General features: G+C 33.4%; 1 protein-coding gene across 3 annotated transcripts in view; it reads left to right on the forward strand.

Moving 5' to 3' along the window:
* SMAD2 (SMAD family member 2) overlaps positions 1–22,063 on the forward strand; it is a 69,327-nt gene that overhangs the window by 43,761 nt on the left and 3,503 nt on the right. For 2 of the 3 annotated variants that reach the window (XM_090285549.1, XM_090285548.1), the window contains exons 4-11: positions 6,455–6,544; positions 7,537–7,730; positions 8,558–8,692; positions 11,424–11,498; positions 16,698–16,751; positions 17,892–18,104; positions 21,147–21,284; positions 21,487–21,631. In XM_090285549.1, coding sequence (XP_090141675.1) covers positions 6,455–6,544; positions 7,537–7,730; positions 8,558–8,692; positions 11,424–11,498; positions 16,698–16,751; positions 17,892–18,104; positions 21,147–21,284; positions 21,487–21,631 — 1,044 coding nt within the window. The remainder of the gene's footprint in view (positions 1–6,454; positions 6,545–7,536; positions 7,731–8,557; positions 8,693–11,423; positions 11,499–16,697; positions 16,752–17,891; positions 18,105–21,146; positions 21,285–21,486; positions 21,632–22,063) is intronic. The other variant, XM_090285550.1, reaches the window with a different exon arrangement.

Here is a 22,063-nt window from a genome sequence, read left to right on the forward strand (position 1 = left end):
CAGAACAATTCTAATGGGTCCTAGTTCTCACCTAAAAGCTAAAACTTTGAAGTTTGTATAGGAGAATATGTTTGTGACTTGGGGGTGGCAAAGTTTTTTTTTCTTTTATTGTATAGAAAGAAATTAGGGGAAGTTGAAAAACTTCATCAGTATTAAAAGCATCACATCAAAAAATACTAAGAAATAAGTAAGTAAATCACAGAGTAGACAATATTTGTAAAACTTTCTTCTGACAAGAAGGTTGTATCCAGAATTTATAAAGAATTTATATATATAGCTCTATAGTGAAAAGACAAATAGCTTGATTTTAAAAATGGGCAAAAGATTTGAATACCTCACAAAAGAAAACATAAAAAGGGCCAGTAAGCAAATGAAAAAGTGCAATATTGTTAGTTATCAGGAAAGAGCAAATTGAAACCACAATGAAATAGCGCTGCATAATCACCAGAATGGTTATAGTTAAATAAACCGACCACACCAAATATTGGTGAAGCTATGGAACAAGCAGAAACTTCCATATATTGAGGAAGGGGATATTAAATGCTACTGTCTCCACTCTGGAAAATAGGCAGTTTTTATAAAACTAAACATTCATCTACTCAATGACCCAAGGATATCATTTTTAGGTAATTAAGAGAAATTGTAGCATATGTTCACAAAGAGACATGTATTTACTTGAATGTTCATAGCAGCAGTATTCATTAATCCCCCAAATCTGGCAACAGATCAGGTACCCATTGGTAAAAGAATGACTAAACAAATTATGGTCTGTTGATGTAATGGAAAACTGAGCATTGAAAAGAATGGACTACTATTACACACTTGAACATGGATGGATCTCATAATCATTATGCTGAGTCAAAAACGCCAGGCCCAAAATAGATACTGTATGGTTCCATTTATATGAAGGTCTGGAACAGATTAAACCTATGGCGGAAAAAAAACAAACCAGGGATTACTTTGGGGGAGAGGGGCTGGAAAGGATTGACTGAGAAAGGGACAAGAGGGACTTTCTGAGTTGAGAGTTACACGATTTATGCATATGATAAAACTAACAAAATGGTGCCGTTAAGGTTTGTTTCACATTATGTAGATTTTATTTCAAAAAGTCAACAATGAACTTTAGTTAATAATATATATGTGCTTAAGTGTCTAGATTTGAAGGATCTGCAACATAATTTTTAATATATATAAAAAATACGAGGGATTGATAAATGGAGGGATGAGGATAGAGCGTGACCCAGAGCCTTTATTGGAGTTTTGAGGGGAGGCATGGGTAATGCTGGGTAGATATGCCAAGTTAAGTGTAGGATTGGATAGTTAGAATCATTTCGGCAGGCTCTGGCCTGTTGGGGTCGTTCCTGGCTGTCCAGTACCTAGCTCTAGTATGATTAGGGTTGGGGAGGAATATTGGCTTGGTTTTTGAGAGTTCGATAAAATAGTAATACGGGCTCTGGATTGGATGGTTTGTATATAAAAGGTGTTCTCTCAAGAGAAAGTCTTGCTATCTCTTGCCCTGAGAGGGGCAATCTCTCCAGGATTAAGGTCCCAAATATCAGTATGAAGGAAATAAGAAAATAAAAGTCAGTACATACTCCTATAAAAGATTAACACAACTGATTTAAGCCATCATTTTGCAGAAGTGTACCTTGAAAAATTTAGGCTCTTAAGCCAGCCGCATATAAATCCTGGCTCTTATCTCAATAGCTTTGTAACTGTTTGAGTTATTTAATAGCTTACATTTATTATTTGAAAGTAGTGATGTGAATTCACTTTATAGGGTTGATATGAGTATAAGTCACATAATTCACTTAAAACACTTTGAATAGTTCCAGGTGCATAGCAAATCCTTAAAATAAGTTGGAAATTTTGAGGTTTTCTGAAGCCAGTGAAAACTTAATTGTTCACTTGTATCTTTTGCTAATTTGTTAAGGATAGGGTTGTTCCCAAAGCTTCTTTCTTGATGATGAGGTGAAGGTAAAAAAACTATCTGAAGACAGGCATTTTCTTATTTTCCATTCCCAATCCCTCTGCTGTTGAGTGGTGATGAAGTACACAGATAGATATAGGACATGTAATTATAGAATCTTTGTTTTGTTACAGTGATCAGCTCTTGATTTCTGAGCTATTTAAAATAGAAACTTTTAGCCTTGCTAGTCATATATAAAATGAAAGGACTCTTTTTAAGTAGAAATAATTATGGATGAATAGTTACAGATTACTCTGTAGATGTCCATATTTCATGAGTACATCAGTAATCAAAAGCTGAAGGCTTGAATGAAGTTTCTTTTGTGGATACCATTCTGCTATTTTATTAACCCCTTTAATTTTACTCACTGTTCACCGTGCTTTATAATCTTTCCACAGTGACAACCTAGATTCTTACTCCTTTTAATTTGTGGAAGAAATACACTTTAGGCTAGAAGGTCATGAAAAATAATAAATTAGTAAAACATAGGTTTATTACTTTTAACAGTGGTGGTTTAACTGCTGCAGTAAATCATGCAAATGTGACAGGAACTGTAAAACTTACTTAATAGTTTATGTTTCTGTGGTATAAGCCTTCAAAGTCAGTGTTAACTTTCTTGAACTTAGTTCTCATTTGTTCTCTGTCATATCCTAATAATAAGTATATGAATAAATATACATGTCCTTAACAAAAAAGTATATAAATTAACAAACATAATGTCTGTTTGAACCAAAGTGCAAAATGTTAATGTAGATGTGTATATAAAATACCTGTGCATGTATATAGTTGGTAAATTATACCCTAGCGTTTTAAATTTTAACTTCAGTTTTCAAAGGTAAATTTATTAGATGAAGAAAAGTTTTAATATGTTAATTTTACTAATACTTAGTGTAAAAGTTATACAAGGGAAATTTTATAAGGATTTCTGCCGGGCTTAACTACCATGTCATCTGGTTAGTCCAGTGATCAGTTAATGCAGTGTAGGCCATTACAGACCTTTTTGTCACTCTGGTGTCCTAATGATTTTGATAACTGTTCCAACTTTTCTGGAATTTTTTTTTTTAATTCAATCTATATAAGCAAGAAAGTTAACAGAGTTGATAGGGGCTAATCTGCCTTTAAGAAATTATGTTCTATACAGAGTATTGCAGGACTTGGCATGAGATTCTAACATGGACATACTTGGTTACCTGTTTGTGTATTGATGTAAAAAAGCAATTGTAGACTATTTGTTGGCTATTACATCTTACTTCAACACATATTTGTAATATTTATGCTAATTGGATTAGGGAACAGTATCAAATTTTGATCAGGCAGAATGAGACAAATTTTTGTTTTAAAACAATTAACATGGTATTTTTCAGTACTTAAGAGTTTTTAGAATGTCTTGAAATCAGATGGTCAAATAAATTTAGGGACTGTTTGGCATGGTGCTATTATGATAATAGTAGTATAATTTAATACTTTTGGTGGGATATATTATTGATTTCACCTAGTAACTATTTTTATTAGTTTTTTGATCTGTCATTTTCTATCCTTGTAAACAGCTTAATATGCATGTTGATGCTTTTCACATTTGAGTAATGTAAAGACATTTCTTGTGTACTTTCTTTAATGTTATATGGAAACATAATTTAGTGTAAACTTATGTTTATCAGAAGGCTAATTTATACTGAGTTCTTCTATAACCAAGAAAATTATTTTTTTAATTTAATCTTTATTGTATTTTTTTTTGCATTACCATTTAGTCCGCTTATATTCCCCTCCCCTCAGCAATCACCACACTGTTGTCCACGTCTCCTTTTTCCTTTGTGCTCAGTCCCACTACCCCTTACCCCCCCCCCCATGAGCTGTCATCTGCTCTCCATCTATGAGTCTGTCTCATGCTTGTTCATTCAGTTTGTTCATTAGATTCCACACATGAGTGAAATCATATGGTATTTGTCTTTCTCTGACTGGCTTGTTTCTCTTAGCATAATCGTCTCCAGGTCCATCCATACTATTCCAAAGGGTAACATTTTCTTCTTTTTTATGGCTGAGTAGAATTCCGTCATGTAAATGTCCCATAGTTGTTTTATCCTCTCATCTATTGTTGGACACTTGGGCTGCTTCCGTATCTTGGCGATTGTAAATAATGCTGCAGTGAACGCAGGGGTGCTTATGTTCTTTCAAATTAGTGTTTTAGGATCCTTCGGCTGTATTCCCAGAAGTGGGATCGCTGGGTCAAAAGGCAGTTAGTTCCATTCTTAATTTTTTGAGGTATCTCTATACTGCTTCCCACAGTGGCTGCACCAGTCTGCATTCCCACCAGCAGTGCGCTAGGGTCCCCTTGCCAGCCAGCACTTGTCGATTGTTGATTTATTGATGATGGCCATTCTGTCAGTGTGAGATGGTATCTCATTGTGGTTTTAATTTGCTTTTCTCTGGTGATTAGTGACACTGAGCATCTTTTAATATGACTTGGCCATCTGTATGTCGTCTTTGAGAAGTGTCTATTCAGGTCCTTTGCCTATTTTTTAATTGGGTTGTTTGTTTGTTTTGGTGTTGAGTTTTGGAAGTACTTTATCAATTTTGGATATTTACCCCTTATCAGATATATCAGGGAATATGTTATCCCATTTTGTGGACTGTCTTTATTTTGGTGATGATTTTTTTTTTGCTGTACAAGGACTTTTTAGTTTGATATAGTCCCTTTAGTTTATTTTCCCCCTTGCCTGGGGAGATATATTCAATAAAAAATTTCTACAGGCAACGTCCAAGATTTAGCTGCCTATGTTTTCTTTTAGGATTTTTATGGTTTGGGGTCTAACATTTAAGTCTTTGATTCATTTAGAATTTATTCTTTTGTGTGGTGTAAGAAGGTGGTCTAGTTTCATTTTTCTGCACTTATCTGTCCAATTTTCCCAACACCATTTATCGAATAAACTATCTTTAGCCCATTGTATGTGCTTGCTTTCTCTGTCAAATGTAGCCAGTATTAATTGACTATAAAGGTGTGGGTTTATTTCTGGGCTCTTTATTCTGTTCCATTGATGTATCTGTATTTATGCCAGTACCAGGCTGTTTTGATTACTATGGCCTATAACCAAGAAAATTCTAACATCAACTTAATGTGTGATTTAGGAGTCACTCAAAGATAAAGGCAGAGTTCACACTCATGTATTGATGTTTTTCCTCCTGTTGCTCCCTTCTTTACAGGATTTTCCTGTAATTTATCCAGCCCTCTTCAATTCCATTCTATGATTCTGCTGGTCAGTAAAATTGCAGTTTTCTGCTTATGGTCTAATTACCCTTCCTAGCTCAGACTGTGGGGTGCCCCTCTGTACACAAAGCCACATCAGCGCAGCTCTTCATCCAATACATTTCCCCTCTTAGAAAGATTGACTTCAATTTTTGCCTGTTTTTGGTCTCCTTTAGGTAGTTGATTGTATTGTATTTTCAAATAGTTGATTTTATTATGTTCAGTGGCTGTCATTTTTATCCAAAGGAAGTTTGCCTAATTGAGGCTACTCTACAGGCAGAAATTCTGTTCTCTTTTGCTTGTGTATTCTTTTGCTAATTGCATAATGTTTTCATTACTGAGGATTTATAATGTATTGTAGAATTTGTTAGGTCATGCTTCTACTCTTGTCAGAGTTTTCTTGGTCATTCTCGTTTATACTGGTGTGTTATTTTTGGAATAATTTTGCCAGGCTTAAAATTTTAATTTCTTGTATTGAGATGGCATTGACTATATAAATTTGGCAGAATTGATGTCACTGTGGTGTTGTCTTTGTAGGAAGTTGTATGTATTTTTCTTTCCTCAGTTTACTTTGTGATCTTTGGTAATAATTAAAATGTTTCCTTGTGTAGTTATGACACATTTATAGTTACATTATATATATCTTAGCCCTCAGAAATTTCTTAAAACTTTTAAGGTGGCATGCTACATTAGAATGATTTCAGAGTCTACTTCCTTGTCCTTTGTAGTGATAAAAGAGCAGTAATTATTGTAAAACTGAATATTTAAGTATCTCAAACAACTTGAAAATCTTAACTGAATATGTTTATTTTAACTGAAATTTTTCCTATATTAAAAACACCAGTTGACATTTGTGTTTAGATAAGTTTTCTTAAAAAAAAAAAACTGGATTATAAAATGAAGCACTGTTAGTAGAGCTAATGGCATAGGTTTTACATCTTTTGTTGTGAGCAGAGGAAATTGGAAAGGGCATTATAGGTATGACTTCATTAAGCTAGAGAGCATTGGTGTTCACATTTTAAAAACATAATCATAACTTATCTGGAGTCACATGTTCCATTTTATTGGCTTCCTTCATATAGAAAATATAGAAACCAACGCTAAATGCCAAGAGAAAGTGAAGCAATGTATATTTTCTGGGTGAAGGAAGTATTCTGTACATTTTTCATGTTTTACATCATGGTATTTTGAATAACCATGCTTCCATGTTCACATCAATTTTTTGTTTTTCAATTTATGCACAGCACTTGCTCTGAAATTTGGGGACTGAGTACACCAAATACGATAGATCAGTGGGATACAACAGGCCTTTACAGCTTCTCTGAACAAACCAGGTGAATATGCTGCCCTCTGTTGAATCCTAGCAGTCTTGTGGGAGGGTGGGGGTGTTTTGGAAGATCTGTAGTGGGTTGCTTAGTATAATTTTGCCTAGGATGTTACCTTAATGTAAAATAAGGCATGGCATTTAAAATACCTGCTTGCCAGTATTGAAAGTATTATTAAATGTTTCAGCTGAAATTTTGATCAATGAAATTCTAATTTTGAATCTTTAAATTATTGCATCCCCTAAAGAATAGGAACTTTGATAACTATATTCTCATTTTAGTTTGAGATCTGTTGTTGGCCTAATTTTTCAATAGATAAAAAGGTTTTGCTAAATTTCTTGCTATCATTTAAATCTCATCTGTATACTAATAAATACATAGTTGATTACTAAACACAATTAATACAAGGCTAACTCATCTTTTGCTTTTTATTTTTTTAATCACCTCATTCTCTTTTTGAGCATATTGGTATTCATTTCATCTTATCATATTCATCACCATCTGCATTTATATGTGAGCTATAGAAATATACCTCAGTACTCAACACAGCCACAACTGGGTAATGAGTTACATTAGTTTGAGTAAGTTTTATATCATTGTTGGTATTTACCATTCTTCACAGTAGTTCCGTTTTTGATAACTTAGTCACCTACAGAATTATTGCCCCTAAAAGAATCCCTGAATAAGAGTTTGATTTACTAAAGATAAAAGCTGATAGTTTTTCAAGTGCAGCTATATGATACTCTTAAAAATCTGTTTTTTTCTCTAATGGTTAGCCATTCACTGACACTTGAGTCTTTTGTGTGGTATGTTTTTAAGAAACATCTGCTAGAGCTGTTGTTTACTTTTATGTCCGATCCATTTTTCTTCCTTTGTACTCACTAAAACTAAATATCATTCCTTTCTTTATACTTTTATTTAACTCATGTAGTCCAGTTGACTACGTATTCCTGCTTTTTAAAAACTCCCACCTTTCTTTTCCCCTTGCTTCCTCCCAATAGGTCTCTTGATGGTCGGCTTCAGGTATCTCACCGGAAAGGGCTGCCACACGTTATATATTGCCGGTTATGGCGCTGGCCTGATCTTCACAGTCATCATGAACTCAAAGCAATTGAAAACTGCGAATATGCTTTTAATCTTAAAAAGGATGAAGTATGTGTAAACCCTTACCACTACCAGAGAGTTGAGACGCCAGGTAGGAAAGCAATTTTTTTTTTAAAAAGGAAATGCTTGAACTTAAGTATATTAGGTAGTCCTATACCTAATTGACCCAAGAAAATTTTGGTGTAAAATTCTAATAAATTACCTTCAATTTAGTATATTATTTGGTGGTCATTAAAAATACGTTTTTATTTTAAAAATATTTTATGGAAAGTATATCTTATTGGGAAAGATAGTTTCTTTGGATAGCATACTATTTCACCTCAAAGTACATATACAGGAAATTCTAATTCCACAAATTCGGTCTGCTTAGAAATAAACTGATAAATCCATTTCCCTGTCTGCTGCATTAACTGTTGTCAGTCATTTTGCTCTGAGTGGTTTTTTTTTTTTTTAAGGACTATAATGATATTATTCTTAATAAGCAGTTCAGTAAAACTCATAGCAAGACTTTACATTTACTTCGCTCTTTACTTGAAACTTTTCAGGACTACAGCTGTATTTTTAGAAAATAACCTAAATGTTATTTTACAAATCTTTTCCCAGTCTTTGCAATGGGGTTTTTGAACTTTTATGGTCATATAATATTACCAGGATCACCTTGTACTCAAAAGTACAAGATAAATTAGATCTTGGAATTTTAGATTGTGGACTGTATAGTAAGTTAAAATTAAAATCAGATTTGTCAATTTCTTAATAATTTGTATGATACCAAATAGATGGGCCCTAAATTTAAAAAATTAAGCAGGCTACTTTTTTCCTTTTTGTGAAAACTTAATGAAGGCCCTGGCCCCCTCCCATTGCATCCTTGACCTTAACTTGATTTTTTATTTTATTTTATTTTATTTTTTTACTTTTTAGTTCTGCCTCCTGTATTAGTGCCACGGCACACCGAGATCCTAACTGAACTACCACCTCTGGATGATTATACCCACTCCATTCCCGAAAACACTAATTTCCCAGCGGGGATTGAGCCACAGAGTAATTATATCCCAGGTATTTTTGCCTTCTGAATCTCCTAAAAATTGGGATAGGTACAAATTTTATTCATAAACATTTAAGTATTAGGAAACTGTGGTTTGACTTTTTAAAAAAGGCTTTTAGATTTTAAATAGAAAAATGTGATCTGTTGGGTGATTATTTTGTGAAATATATAAACCTAGTCTTGAAACACTTGTCTGGAGAAAAGTTTTACTTCATATTTCATTTTCTTTTGCAGTGGCTTTAATCAAAGTACTCTGAGAAGCAGAAAAGAAAAGATCTTAGTAAGTTTGTCTTAGTTGTTGAAGCTAAGAGAGATGTAGAATGTAAGCAAAATAAATGATACAGGAAAAACTATTCCTGAAACAAATGTAATTAAAAATTGACCAAATAATTACTTTCATAGATAATGTTTAAGAAAAATATAACATTTCTATAGGAGATAAAGTACTTTAGTTCTTCAGATAAAGCAAATACCTATATTGTACTGAAAATCAGAAAATCTATATTTTAGTACTTTTTTATCTGGGCCTCAGTAACTCCTGCTCTAATTATTGTATTATGTGATCCAGCAACATATTCCATGATACAGTAGCCTACATACCTTTTTAATTTTCACTATTTTTTAGGAGAACAATTAATGCTTTCTTTTCTGTCCCCATCCCCTTTTTAAAACAGGAATGAAAAGTATAATATTAGGATGAGGATTAAGCTATACTCTGGATTTTTTTGGTGTTAATTTTGTTCTCCTTTTGGAATATTCCTCTGTTCCACTCGTATACAACTGAAAATATGCAAGGAACTTAGAGTTTTAAGCACATACTAAATATTTATTAAATGTATCTCATCATGGAAATAATGCCCTTTTATTGAAGACAATTTTTAAAGTGTAAGGATTTTTCAAAATAACTAATTTTAAAGTTAGAAAGTGTCTTCTAATTGCTTTAATGTTCGTTTTCTTTGATTACTGTTTTATTCCAAAAAGGAATTTAAAACTGATTTTTAGATTGCTAGGAAACAAACTTTTTGAGAAGTTAGAAAGCAATGCATAGAGTGGAATGCAGTATAAGGGCTAGGATGAGAGGGGAAGACAGCTAAAACAGGACATTTTCCTAGGGAGCAGAATTGTGGCATGAAGGAGGAGGTTTGTTAAATCTTTGAAGTAGGACTTAGCACTACTAGGAAACTGAGGTGTGAGTAAGCATACGGTCTTACAAGATCAGCAGCCCAGTAATTATTTGGAGGGATGCTTATCAAAATGCTTAGTGGCTTTCACTTGTGGAAATGTTTGAACTTGTTTTTCCTTTGTGGTTTTTTATTTTTTTATTTATTTATTTATTTTTTTTTTAGATTTGGGTATTTTACAAAATAGATAATCAAAAGTGGATTGTATCTATTTGCTTTTCTGGACAATGGGGTTTACTCAGCTTGGACTGATAGCAAAACCTAAGGGTTTACTTTTTATTCCACTTAAAGAGAAAATTTAATATTTTCTACAAAATGCTAATAGCTTCATTATTAATTTATACACAGATAATAGAGAAAAATGAAATAAGATAAATTATATAAAAATTTATTATTCTTCCTGCTTAGACTTTTGAGACATAGGTGGTTAGACTGGCAAAGCTTAGCTCTGTTTAATTTTGTCAGCTTTAACCTTTGAAATAATGATATATTTTACTCTTATTTTAATGTTTTTGTTGTTTGAACATATGAAAGAAGGTATTTTATTCTTAGAAATTCAGTATTAAAAATTTTAGGGTACTGACATTTAAATGAAAAGTTTGGTATTAAGAAGTTAAAATTTGTAGTTAGCTTATTGAAGTGAGATCATAAAAGGGTTACTGAATAAAGCCTTTCACCCATATCTTTTCTCTCCTCCTTTTGGTAATTACAAGTCTTTAAGTATGTGTCTGCATTTGAATTGCTTAGACAGGTCTCGCAATGTAAATATTTAAACTGTTGATAATCATTTAAACTTATTTTTCATTCTCGAAATTACAATTGATAGAGTTGTGTAAATGTTTTTATTTTCATGAAGCTCATTCAGGTATTCAGGTGGCTCCTGAATAAATATTTTGTTCATAAAACATGTTGGAAATGACACACTATAATTTTATTTTCAGGGAGTGTTTTACCTCAGTTTTGTGCAGTTGTCTGTATTTGAATTTAATTTTCTGCTTTAATACTCAGGACTTAAGGTTAGAAATCTCTAGGGAAATACATTTTTTGGGTAGAATTCAAGCTAGACCAGTCCTGAGCTATATTACCATATTTTGCCCTGTAAAATTTAGTGGAAGATGGAATCTGAAATTGTTTGCCAGGGCGGGAGGGTCCTTTAATCATCTAAGTACTCATCTATGTGGCCATTAGTTAAAAAAAAATATTGTAGGTACTAATGTCTTTGAAGCATACTGATCCAGAACTGAGGCATCTTTGAAGTTATATTTTTGACTCTTGCCCCAGAAAATATACATATGAGAATGAGCCAGATATGTAAATAATAGCTAGGAAAATATGCCCAGGGAGTTCGATTGTATTTCAAGTAGGCTTTAAGGATTTACCTACAAGATTTGGAGCAGAACCTGAATCCTAAGCTCTTAGTTTCCAATACTGCTTTTTATAGTGATGTTATATAACATTTTTATTTGTTATTTGGAGCGATTCATTGGTTATTTTTGGTAGCTGGGAGAAAAGATGAGATTAAATTGTACTGTACTTGATTTGTTGTTGTAAACTTCTGTAGAAACGCCACCTCCTGGATACATCAGTGAGGACGGAGAAACAAGTGATCAACAGTTGAACCAAAGTATGGATACAGGTAAAAAATACCTTCAAAATCTCTCAGTAATTAGATAAACATTTTTGCCTTGTTTGAAACTCACATGAGTTTTTTATAACTGTTAACATTTAGAGAAGTTGGGACACATCGAAAAATCTTTTATCTTGACTTAATTATATTTGAACAATCAAAGGGCCCTGTTGTCCATGAAAAATTAACATACGTTGCTCAGCAAAGTAATTGGTAGAATTTTCTCATTAGAGTAAATGAAAATTGAGAACACTCAGATACTTTTTAAGTATTCTGTGCTTCTATTGAAAAGTTTTAGTTATCCTATGAATAAATGTCATTGTGATGGAAGACCATATTAGCCTAATAACAGATTTTCAGAGGAATTGGGAGGTAAGGGATGGAATTTAGCTTTTCAGTGCTTCTTTAACATAAGAGTGAGTTCTGAATTATAGTAGATTGTTTACAAAAAACAAAACAAAACTTATACCTAACCTAATTCAATTAATTTCTAATATTAACTATCAACTCCAAATACAATGGAGAAAAGTTTTAACACATAATAAATATTACACACATCAAAGCTTTAAAACAGTTGTTACGTAATGATGTATAATCCAGCAGAACTAATAGGTTGCTGGTGAAATAGCTGTGATGTCATTATAATTGCCTGTTTTAATCCATTTCAGCTTGTCAGTATCTTAAGGATTGGACACCTTAATATTACGTACAACCTGACAAATTATATAATCACTATTCTACAGTTTATAGTAACACATTCTGCAGTTATGATAATCCAAGTTATTTTTAAGTTAATTAACATTGGGGGTGGTCAGGCTTTTCCAATAATTCTATTTTTTACATCCTTCCATTATTTAGACTTCCAGGCAGGAAGCTTCTGCTATAGCTGATCATAGCTGTTCAGAGTAGTACATAACCAAGAAAGATACATAATTTAATGATTTTTGGAAATAACATGTATATCTTAATGCAGATATCTTACTGCAAATGATATTTGGTTTTCCAAATATGTCTAATACACCTGTATATTGAAGAACTGTTCCTGAATCAATCAGTTCTTGTTTTCCCCATGATGGACAATTGGTACTATACATTTAAAAGTGAATACCAGCCCTGGTCAGATGGCTTAGTTGGTTGGAGCATCATCACATACAGCAAAAGGTTCTGGGTTTGATTTCTGGGCAGGGAACATACCTAAGGTGCAAGTTCGATCCCCAGTCCAGCACATGTGGGAGGCAACCAATTGGTTTTCTCACCTTGATGTTTTTATCTCTCTCTCTAAAATCAATAAGCATGTCCTCATGTGAGGATTGCAACAATAAAAATAAAGTGAATGCCATGAAAAATGCTCGGGATCATTAGGCATGAGGGAAATGCAGATGAAAATCAATGACATACCACTTTGCACCTACTGGAATAGTCGTAATAATAAAAAAAAAGAATAACAAGTGTTGATGAGGATATGGAGAAGTTAGAGGCTTCATGTGCTGCTGGAGGGTGTGTAAAATGGTTCAGTTGCTTTGGAAACTTAAAATACAGAAAATATAACCCAGCAATTTCACTCATCGATACATGGCCAAGAAAATTAAAAACTAAATTTACACATATCCATGCTAAACATGTATACAGATATTCATGTAAAAGTGGAAACAACCCAATTTTACATCAGATGATGAATGGATAAATTAAATGAGGTATATCCGTACCCTGGAATATTATTCAATCATATAAAGGACTGAAGTACTGATCCATGGTACAACATGGATGGACCTTGAAAGCATTATGTTAAGTGAAAGAAGCCAGACACAAAGGCCACAAGGTTTCCAATTAGGGCACAGATGCCTGTTTTATAATATAGCTGAAACGTGGCAAGAGCAATAAGAATGAATATACGGTAGTCTGTCCATATCCACAGGTAATATGTTGCAAGACCCCAGTGGATATCTGAAACTGTGGATGGTATGGAACCCTCCCTATGTATACTGTTTTTTCCTATGCATACATACCTACAATTAATTTAGAAATTAGGCACAGTAAAAGATTAACAAGAACAAATTATAGAATGGAGCCATTATAACAAAATGCTGTAGTAAAAGTTATGTGAATGTGGTCTCTCTTCAGAATATCTTACTGCACTCACCTTTTCACTTAAAGGAAGCACTTTACAGCTTCTCTTTGGCATGAATTGCCAGCATCGCTCTTCCTGTGTTTAGGGCCGTTTTGAACACCAGCACTGCGATACCACAGCACTCCATCTGATAACCTAGACTGGTAGTAAGTGACTAATGGGCAGGTAGTGTACGCAGTGTGGATATGCTGGACAGAGGGATGATTTATATCTGTGGGTAACTGAAACTGCAGAAAGGGAAACCATGAATGAGGGGTGTGTTTCACATATATATTATGATTTCTGCTCTTGATTCCTTTGCCATAGACATTTGTCCAGTTGTGTTAGCACCATTTGTTGCAGACTTTCTTTTTCTGTTAATTTGCCTTGGCTTCTTTGATGATAATCAAGTGATAATGTATACATGGGTCTAACTTACGGTCTAAACTCTATCTGATAATTCCAGTATTTGGTTCATTTGTAGGTATGCTTTTGTTGACCATTATCACTTGATTATGGGTCAGTTTTTTCCCTACTTCTATACATTCTCATTTTTTCTCATCGGATGCTGAGTATTGTGTATAAGATAATACTAGAGAGTAACAGAACTTGTATATAAAGATACATGCACAAGGGTTTCTCTGGATGTTTTAGCTACAAGTAACAGAAACTGCTGATTCAAACTAGCCAAATAAGATATTTTTTGTTTCTCATAACAGGAAGGAAGTTCTAGACTTTAGTAGCAGCATGCATATATGAGTAACTAATAGGTTAATTATCAGTTCACCTGCATTCATTTTAGAAAATGTTTCTAAAAACTATTAACTAATAAATTGTTAGCTTAATTTAACTTTTTAAAAATTTATATATGGTTATAATGAACCTTTCTTTTTCTAATATGTAATTCTTCTTTATCACGTCTGATTGAACTCCTCATAGTTTAAATTAATGACCTATAACTACTGGTCATTTCTGATAAGTATTTAATTGAGGAGTAAATGGTTAAAAATGAAAAATTGGGCAGTTTCCTCCGTGTCTAATAGTGGCTTTGTTTATTTTATAACAGCTTCAGGAAGCAGCAGTGAATTTTAGTTCATTGTTCTAAATATATTTTGACCTTTCTTAGTTGTACCTATTGGGTACAGATTTTTCAAAATGAGGGACAACAAAAAATATAAGAAATTAATTCTGTTACAGAAGACTTTTCTGTCTTCTAAAACTTAATCATCACTTGTTCTCTATTTTTTGATACATCTGTTTTATCCAGGGGTTAGCGTTTCACTTATGTCCGCTGGTATTTTATGTTATGGTTCTAATGATGTGAGCTGGAGAGAGGGACACAAGGGGGTCTGACCTGCCTTGTTCTGCATTTGCGCCGTTGCTGTGTATGTGAAGCCTCGGAGCTGTAGGTCATGTTCTTTTTAGGTAACTTTTCCAAAGGATACTGAGAATGATGATCAAAAAACAAACTTGTAATTACATATGATTATTTAACAAATTTACAACAGATGTGTTTAAATTTAGTTGCATGGAATTGAGTGGTCTCATTTTTTTTCTTCTGTATCTGTGGTTGTACCTTCTTTTCCTTCCTTTGTGTATCTGTGTCCCCTCCCCATATTTTATTGATTAGGTTTAGCCTGTTTACCTAAAACTGGAAGACATGAGTAATTTCCTAAGAAAATATAACTTACCAAACTGACTCCAGAAAATACAGCTATCTTAAGTTAATTTTTATGGAAGAAATAAAGAAATGTCTTAGAATAAACCCTAGAAAATTTTTAACTGCAAACAATTTCAAACAGGAATTCTACCAGACTATTAAGGGGAATGTATTACTAAAATGCTATTTAAACTGTTACAGAGCATAGGAAAGACATAGAGCTTTTAGATTGTCTGTGAAGTAGCATAACATTGCACTTGCAGTGTAAATCTACAGACTAGTATTACTTGAAAATATTGATGTAAAAATCATAAATAAGCAATGTTATCTCTCTCATCATTGAAGCCAGAATTATACTTAATGGGAAAAAAACCAGAAGTATTCCCTTAAAGTTAAGAGTAAGACAAGAATATCTACTGTCACCATTGTTTTATCAAAGTATGACACAGCCCAAAATGATTGATAAATTACATTACATAAAAATATTTTTCATTATTGCTTAAATATTTGCAATTCATACTATAAAAACACTGATGCCTGTAATACATAAAGAGTCTTCTGTAGATCAGTGAGAAAAGTGATTAACACCATAATAAAAAAGTAAGCAAAAGAACAGACTATTCACAGAAAGGAAATACATTGTAAATAAGTATAAAGCTACTCAATGTCATATATAAGAGGAACACAGGTTAAAACTACATATACTTGTTAAATAAGACCATGTACTCACCTATTAATAACACATGAGCGCCCCCTCACCATTTGTTATTACTGGGAATGCAAACCAGTAGAAGCTCAGATGTCAATTTTGGCAAAAATATCAGAATTACAGAACCATGGTCCTTTGACCTGGCAGTTTCTCTTTCAGGTGTCTATCCTTATTTCAGATATTACTGAAGGTATGCAAATGTCCAAGATTAGTCATGCTGTCTTGGTTCTTAAAGAAAAAAAGATTGGAAGTAGCCTGAGTGTTCATCCATATAGGATCGTAATACACCATATTGTAATGTTATGCAGCTAATAATATAGATAGGTTAAGTAATTAATAAGGAAATGTATCAACATCTCTGGTAGAATAAGTAATGTAAAAGCAAAGTTCAGAACTGTGTTACCATTTGTATATAAAAAGTGTGGAGCACAGAATAGAACATATTTGCTTATGTGGTTCATAGAATATTTCTGGAAAGATACGTTAGATGCCTTTGGGAAGGGGAACTCTAGCTAGAAGCCAGGACTGTTTTCTGTTCCATTTTACCTTTTACATAATTGAAGCCTCCAAAATTATATTCACATAAAGCAGCTGTGTATTTTTAATTCTTGGAATGTAAATTATGTTATGTATTACTTGCGATAATTCACTGCAACCAGTGTTATTTTTATTTGGTCATAAGTTCTGGAAATACTTTCATATCTATTTTTAAATTGATTCTTTTTATTTCAGGATCTCCAGCAGAACTATCTCCTTCTACTCTTTCCCCTGTTAATCATAGTTTGGGTAAGTTGCAAACACTTTTCCACCACTGTTTTTATACTATTATCACTTACATATTCTCTCTGGTAATTATTTTGTATATAAATGAGAAAGGAAACTCAATAAATAACCAAGAGATTGTTCAAATTAATGCTTTTAAAAAATGATAATGGTAATGTGTCTCAATATTACTAAACATCTTTTCTGCTGGCACATATTATAAGAAACTAATAATCCATTTATTCATAGAAATTATTTTCTTTATTTGTGGTACATTTTATGACCTATTATGACCAGATTTTTGTGGGTATGTTTTTTAATGATGCATTTTAAAATAGTTATTAGTATGAGGTAGATGTATAAATATATATACACATTATAAAATAGGCATGTGGTTTGGGGTGCTGTGTGTATGTGAGAGCTCAAACATTCTGTAGTTCATTGTTGGCCTTTCTTTTACTTTGCTCTTCCGCAGTTTTTCTTCAGTTGACACATTTGGAATTTATTTTACATTAATTTTTTAAAATGATATTCCTTATAATGGGTTATAATAAAAATTATAGAAGTTAAATGCATATGATCCTAGTTTTCCCTTGAAATATGTAGATTCTTTTGATTCCATGTTCTTTCCACTTGCACATGCTTTGTATTTATTACTTTGTTTCTTATCTGTGTGGGTTTTTTCTATATTTATAACTAGGGTAATGCCTGAGAATCTGATGTTGAAGTCAACAAATGGCAAGAATTTGTCATTTTGTATCCTATTATTACAGTTTTTCCTCTTGTAGCTCTTGACTTAATAATTTTTGCTCTAGCTTTATTCCACTTATTCTACCAAAAATTAGCTGTATTTGTTCAAATTGATTTACTTTATGGTGGTTTTCTATTTGAACAGGAACTAGTGTAAAACTACTAGGAGAACAACTGATCCCCCATAAAATCTTTAAAAAAAAGTCTTGAAGATGGGATGAGATGGGGGAAATTGAAGATCTGGTATGATCTGTGGAAACAAGTTCGTGATGTGTAGGTGTTAGGTCTGCTTGCTGAGCTGTTGCCAGGATAGGCTGGTACAGAGCATGTAAAGGTGATAATATTCAGTCAGTTCTTGGCTTGAACTGTTCACACATTTCTTGCTCTTATGGGTTTGGTCTTTTCTCCCCCCAGATTTGCAGCCAGTTACTTACTCAGAACCTGCATTTTGGTGTTCAATAGCCTATTATGAATTAAACCAGAGGGTTGGAGAGACCTTTCATGCATCACAACCCTCGCTCACTGTAGACGGCTTCACAGATCCATCGAATTCAGAGAGATTCTGCTTAGGTTTACTCTCCAATGTTAACCGAAATGCTACAGTTGAAATGACAAGAAGACATATAGGTATGTTTTTTTCCCCTTGTGTGAAAAACCAGTGCTATATACTCATAACCTGAGCATTTTGTAACTTATAAGATCAAGAGAGTATGTGCAGGAAAGCCTGCCTTCTCTCTCAGTTTAAGTGCACAGCTTCATTTCTTTTCATTGATTCTGTCGATCCTTCCATCTACAAACTCTTCCCTTTGACATCTTTTATTTGGCACCTGTGATAGTGGGAGGTCCTTCAGTAAATAGGTGTTAAAATAACTTGACTTTGCTGAGTCTCTACCAGTCATAAAATTGTCACATTGAGATTTTAGGGTTATATTTTTAACAAATGATCAGGTTTTTTTTCTATTTGTTTACATCTCCTGTTTGTTCCCTCTTTCATGAGTTCATATATTAAATCTCACTGTTAATCTGAAGCAAGATATCTAAAACAAGAGTTACTTTTTAATGAAGTTTAAAAAATAATTCAGAGGATCACAAAATGTGGTGGTCCCAACAGCCTTTCAGCAAGTTTGTGAGGTGAAAACTATTTTCATAATGGTGTGAGGATGCTGTTTGCTTTTTCTACTTCCATTCTTACATATATAGGAAGTATTCAGAGGCTAAATGACACGATCTTGCAAGATATTAAATGTAGACCTGATGAAAATCCAGCTCTCTTTCATTATGTCAGACATTAGAGACTTGCAAAAATACATTGCTACTCTTTCTTTTTTTTCCTTTTTTTTTTTTGCTTTGGAAAAGTTTTTTTCATAAACATTTATTTTAATATGTATGGTAGTCCGTCTACATTGCAGTTCACTTATCGCAGCCTCACTATCGCGGGATTTTAAAAAATATTATATTTAATTATCGCAGATTTTTTGCGATATTGCGGGGTTTTGCAGTACTGTATACATGTTGTTAAAGTTACGCAGGCTTAAGAGTGTAGAATATGTTTAAGAACACAATTAGTGTTTATGAAAGTGTGGAAAAAGTTAATAAGGGAGTGGGAAAGGTTAATAAGGGACTGGGAATGGTTTATAAGTGTGTGGGAAGGGTTTATAAGGCCTTAAAATATATGTAAATACTAAAATAAATGTAAGGTTCCTACTTTGCGGGTTTTCACCTATCATGTTGGGTCTAGAACGTATTACCCATGATAAGTGAGGGAATACTGTAGTGCACCGGTTCTCAACCTGTGGGTCGTGACCCCTTTGGGGGCCGAACGACCCTTTCACAGGGGTCGCCTAAGACCATTGGAAAACACATATATAATTACATATTGTTTTTGTGATTAATCACTATGCTTTAATTATGTTCAGTTTGTAACAATGAAAATACATCCTGCATATCAGATATTTACATTACTATTCATAACAGCAGCAAAATTACAGTTATGAAGTAGCAACAAAAATAATTCTATGGTTGGGGTTCACTACAACATGAGGAACATGTAGGGTCGCAGCATTAGGAAGGTTGAGAGCCACTGCTATAGTGGGTTTGATTCTTAAGTGAATTAATAATTGTTCTGAATCTCAGTTTTAATATCTAGTATGGTATAATTCTCCATAGATGTAATTCACATAGAAACTCTTTGGGGTCGTCAGTATCTTTTTTTTTTTTTTGACTAGGGTAGAAAAATATTTGAGCACTACTGATATAACTGAACATAGTTCTCATCACTTTACAATAACTTCCATTAACAATAATTTCCTTCTGTTTCCATTTAGTGAACCGTTACCTTCAATGATAAATAATGCTGGTCACTAAAGAGTGAGTGTGATAATACAAATGTTAGGGATTTAAGAGGTCTGTTACTTGGCTCTATGTAGAATTTCTCAAGTCTTGCTTGATTTATAAATTTTGCATAACCTTGTTAGGCTACCAAGGTGGTGTCTTTCTTGTAGGTGAGGAAGGTCTCTGCATATCCACCCTGCTTTAGCTACAGTGGTGGTTTTTTTCTGTTTTAATTGGGGTTCTGCATAAAAATTTTAATAGCAGATTTCCTCTACCTTACTCACTTCTGCAGAGTTTTAGATTGCTGTAACTACTGGATCAAAAGAACATAGCCTGGAAAAAACTCTGCTTTTTAGACTTAATGTTTTCCTGATGGTAGTCCTAAGAGAACAGGGCACCAGATATTGTATTTATGTATTAAATCTGGCTTGTCGGTACTTCTATTAGGTTTTTTTTTTACTGTGTAACATATTATCACACACTTAACAGCTGAAACAACACAGATTTTTTAATCTCACAGTTTCTGTGGGTCAGAACTCCAGGAATGACTTAGGAGTCTCCTCAGGGTCTCACAGGAGGAAGTCAAGGTGTCATCTGAGCTACTTTCTCATCTGAAGCTTGAGATCCTTGTCCAACCATAAGATTGTTGCAGGTTACATCCTTGAAGTTGTATTACTGAGGTCCTCATTTCCTGCAGACTGTCAGCTAGAGGCTGCTGTCAGCATCTAGAAATCCACCTGCATTTCTTGCCAAGTAGCCCCCTCCTCCTTCATAGGAAGCATTGGAGAGTCTCTTGTGTTGACTGCCTCTCATTCTTTGAATCACTTTCACCAGGCACAGCCCAGTCCCTTTTCAGTGTCATCACCTGATTAACCAGGTCCACCAAAGATAGTCTCCCTTTCTCTAACCTCTTGATGTTTTTTATTACCTTTTTTCTTAACTTTAGTGGGATCTTTAAGGAAATGCTATTTATTACAATGCAGACCTATTTCCCCAAGCATTAGTTAATTCCTTCAAAATTAACTCAATTTCTTTCACTTATTTTAAAATATATAATTTGTATGAAACTTTATTTTACTATCCATGTACTTTTCTACATTAAATATTTTTGGTAAGCATGTATTATTTTTGCAAATTAATAAAATCATTGTTAAAAAATACTTAAGGAAAAATACAGTGAGTGGTAAGTTTCAAAGTTAAGACTTCAGAAAAGCACAGTTGTGGAAAATATCACCTAAATACCTTATAATATTTTAGTATTTCTTTAAGAAGACTCTTCCAAAGTCATACTGAAATAGTAAATGTAATAAAACTAATCCCATATGTATTTTGTTATAGGAAGAGGAGTACGTTTGTATTACATAGGCGGGGAAGTTTTTGCTGAGTGCCTAAGTGATAGTGCAATCTTTGTGCAGAGCCCCAACTGTAATCAGAGATACGGCTGGCACCCTGCAACAGTGTGTAAAATTCCACCAGGTATGGATACAATAGTGTAACTAAACCTATCGTATCAACTTGTTGAGTTTTTCTACTTGTTATTAATTTTACGAGTCAGAAGATCAGTTGCATACTCATATTCTAATATCTGTATCCCCTTTAAAATGATTGTCTTACATTGATACTGTTTTTACACTATATATTATATTATGTATATATTTTTTACCCTTTTCAATCATAGGCTGTAATCTGAAGATCTTCAACAACCAGGAATTTGCTGCTCTTCTGGCTCAGTCCGTTAATCAAGGTTTTGAAGCCGTGTATCAGCTAACTAGAATGTGCACCATAAGAATGAGTTTTGTGAAAGGATGGGGAGCAGAATACCGGTATGAAGTACATATTTAATTCTTAAATTTCCACAATATAATTCTTTTTTTCCCCATTCTTTGCATATTCTGGAGTTTGCATGTATTTGTTTTCATTGAGATTATAGAGTTAGCAGATTTTTATGTGGAATAACAACAGAAGGTTGAAGACCTAGATTCAAAACATCAAATTCCTATGCTGGCATTTTAGAAGATAGAACTGAAACAAGTATAGGCATGTAACATGATACATAGAGGTTGTTCAGTACCATAAAAGGGGTATATTGGAAGGATTATGTCAGTTCGTGGGAGGAGAGAGGTTTTTACTGGGGCTCAGTGAAGGCTTCTGGTAGAGATGGTAGATTATGTAGATTCTAAAAGATGCACACTGTTTTAGTAGTCATAGCTGTGAGGGCATGGCACACGATGATGCTGGCAATAAAATAGCAGTTC

This window comes from Furipterus horrens, unplaced genomic scaffold (genome assembly GCF_987537825.1).
Source record: "Furipterus horrens unplaced genomic scaffold, mFurHor1.1.pri manual_scaffold_8, whole genome shotgun sequence".
In the NCBI taxonomy this organism is placed as follows: domain Eukaryota; kingdom Metazoa; phylum Chordata; class Mammalia; order Chiroptera; family Furipteridae; genus Furipterus; species Furipterus horrens.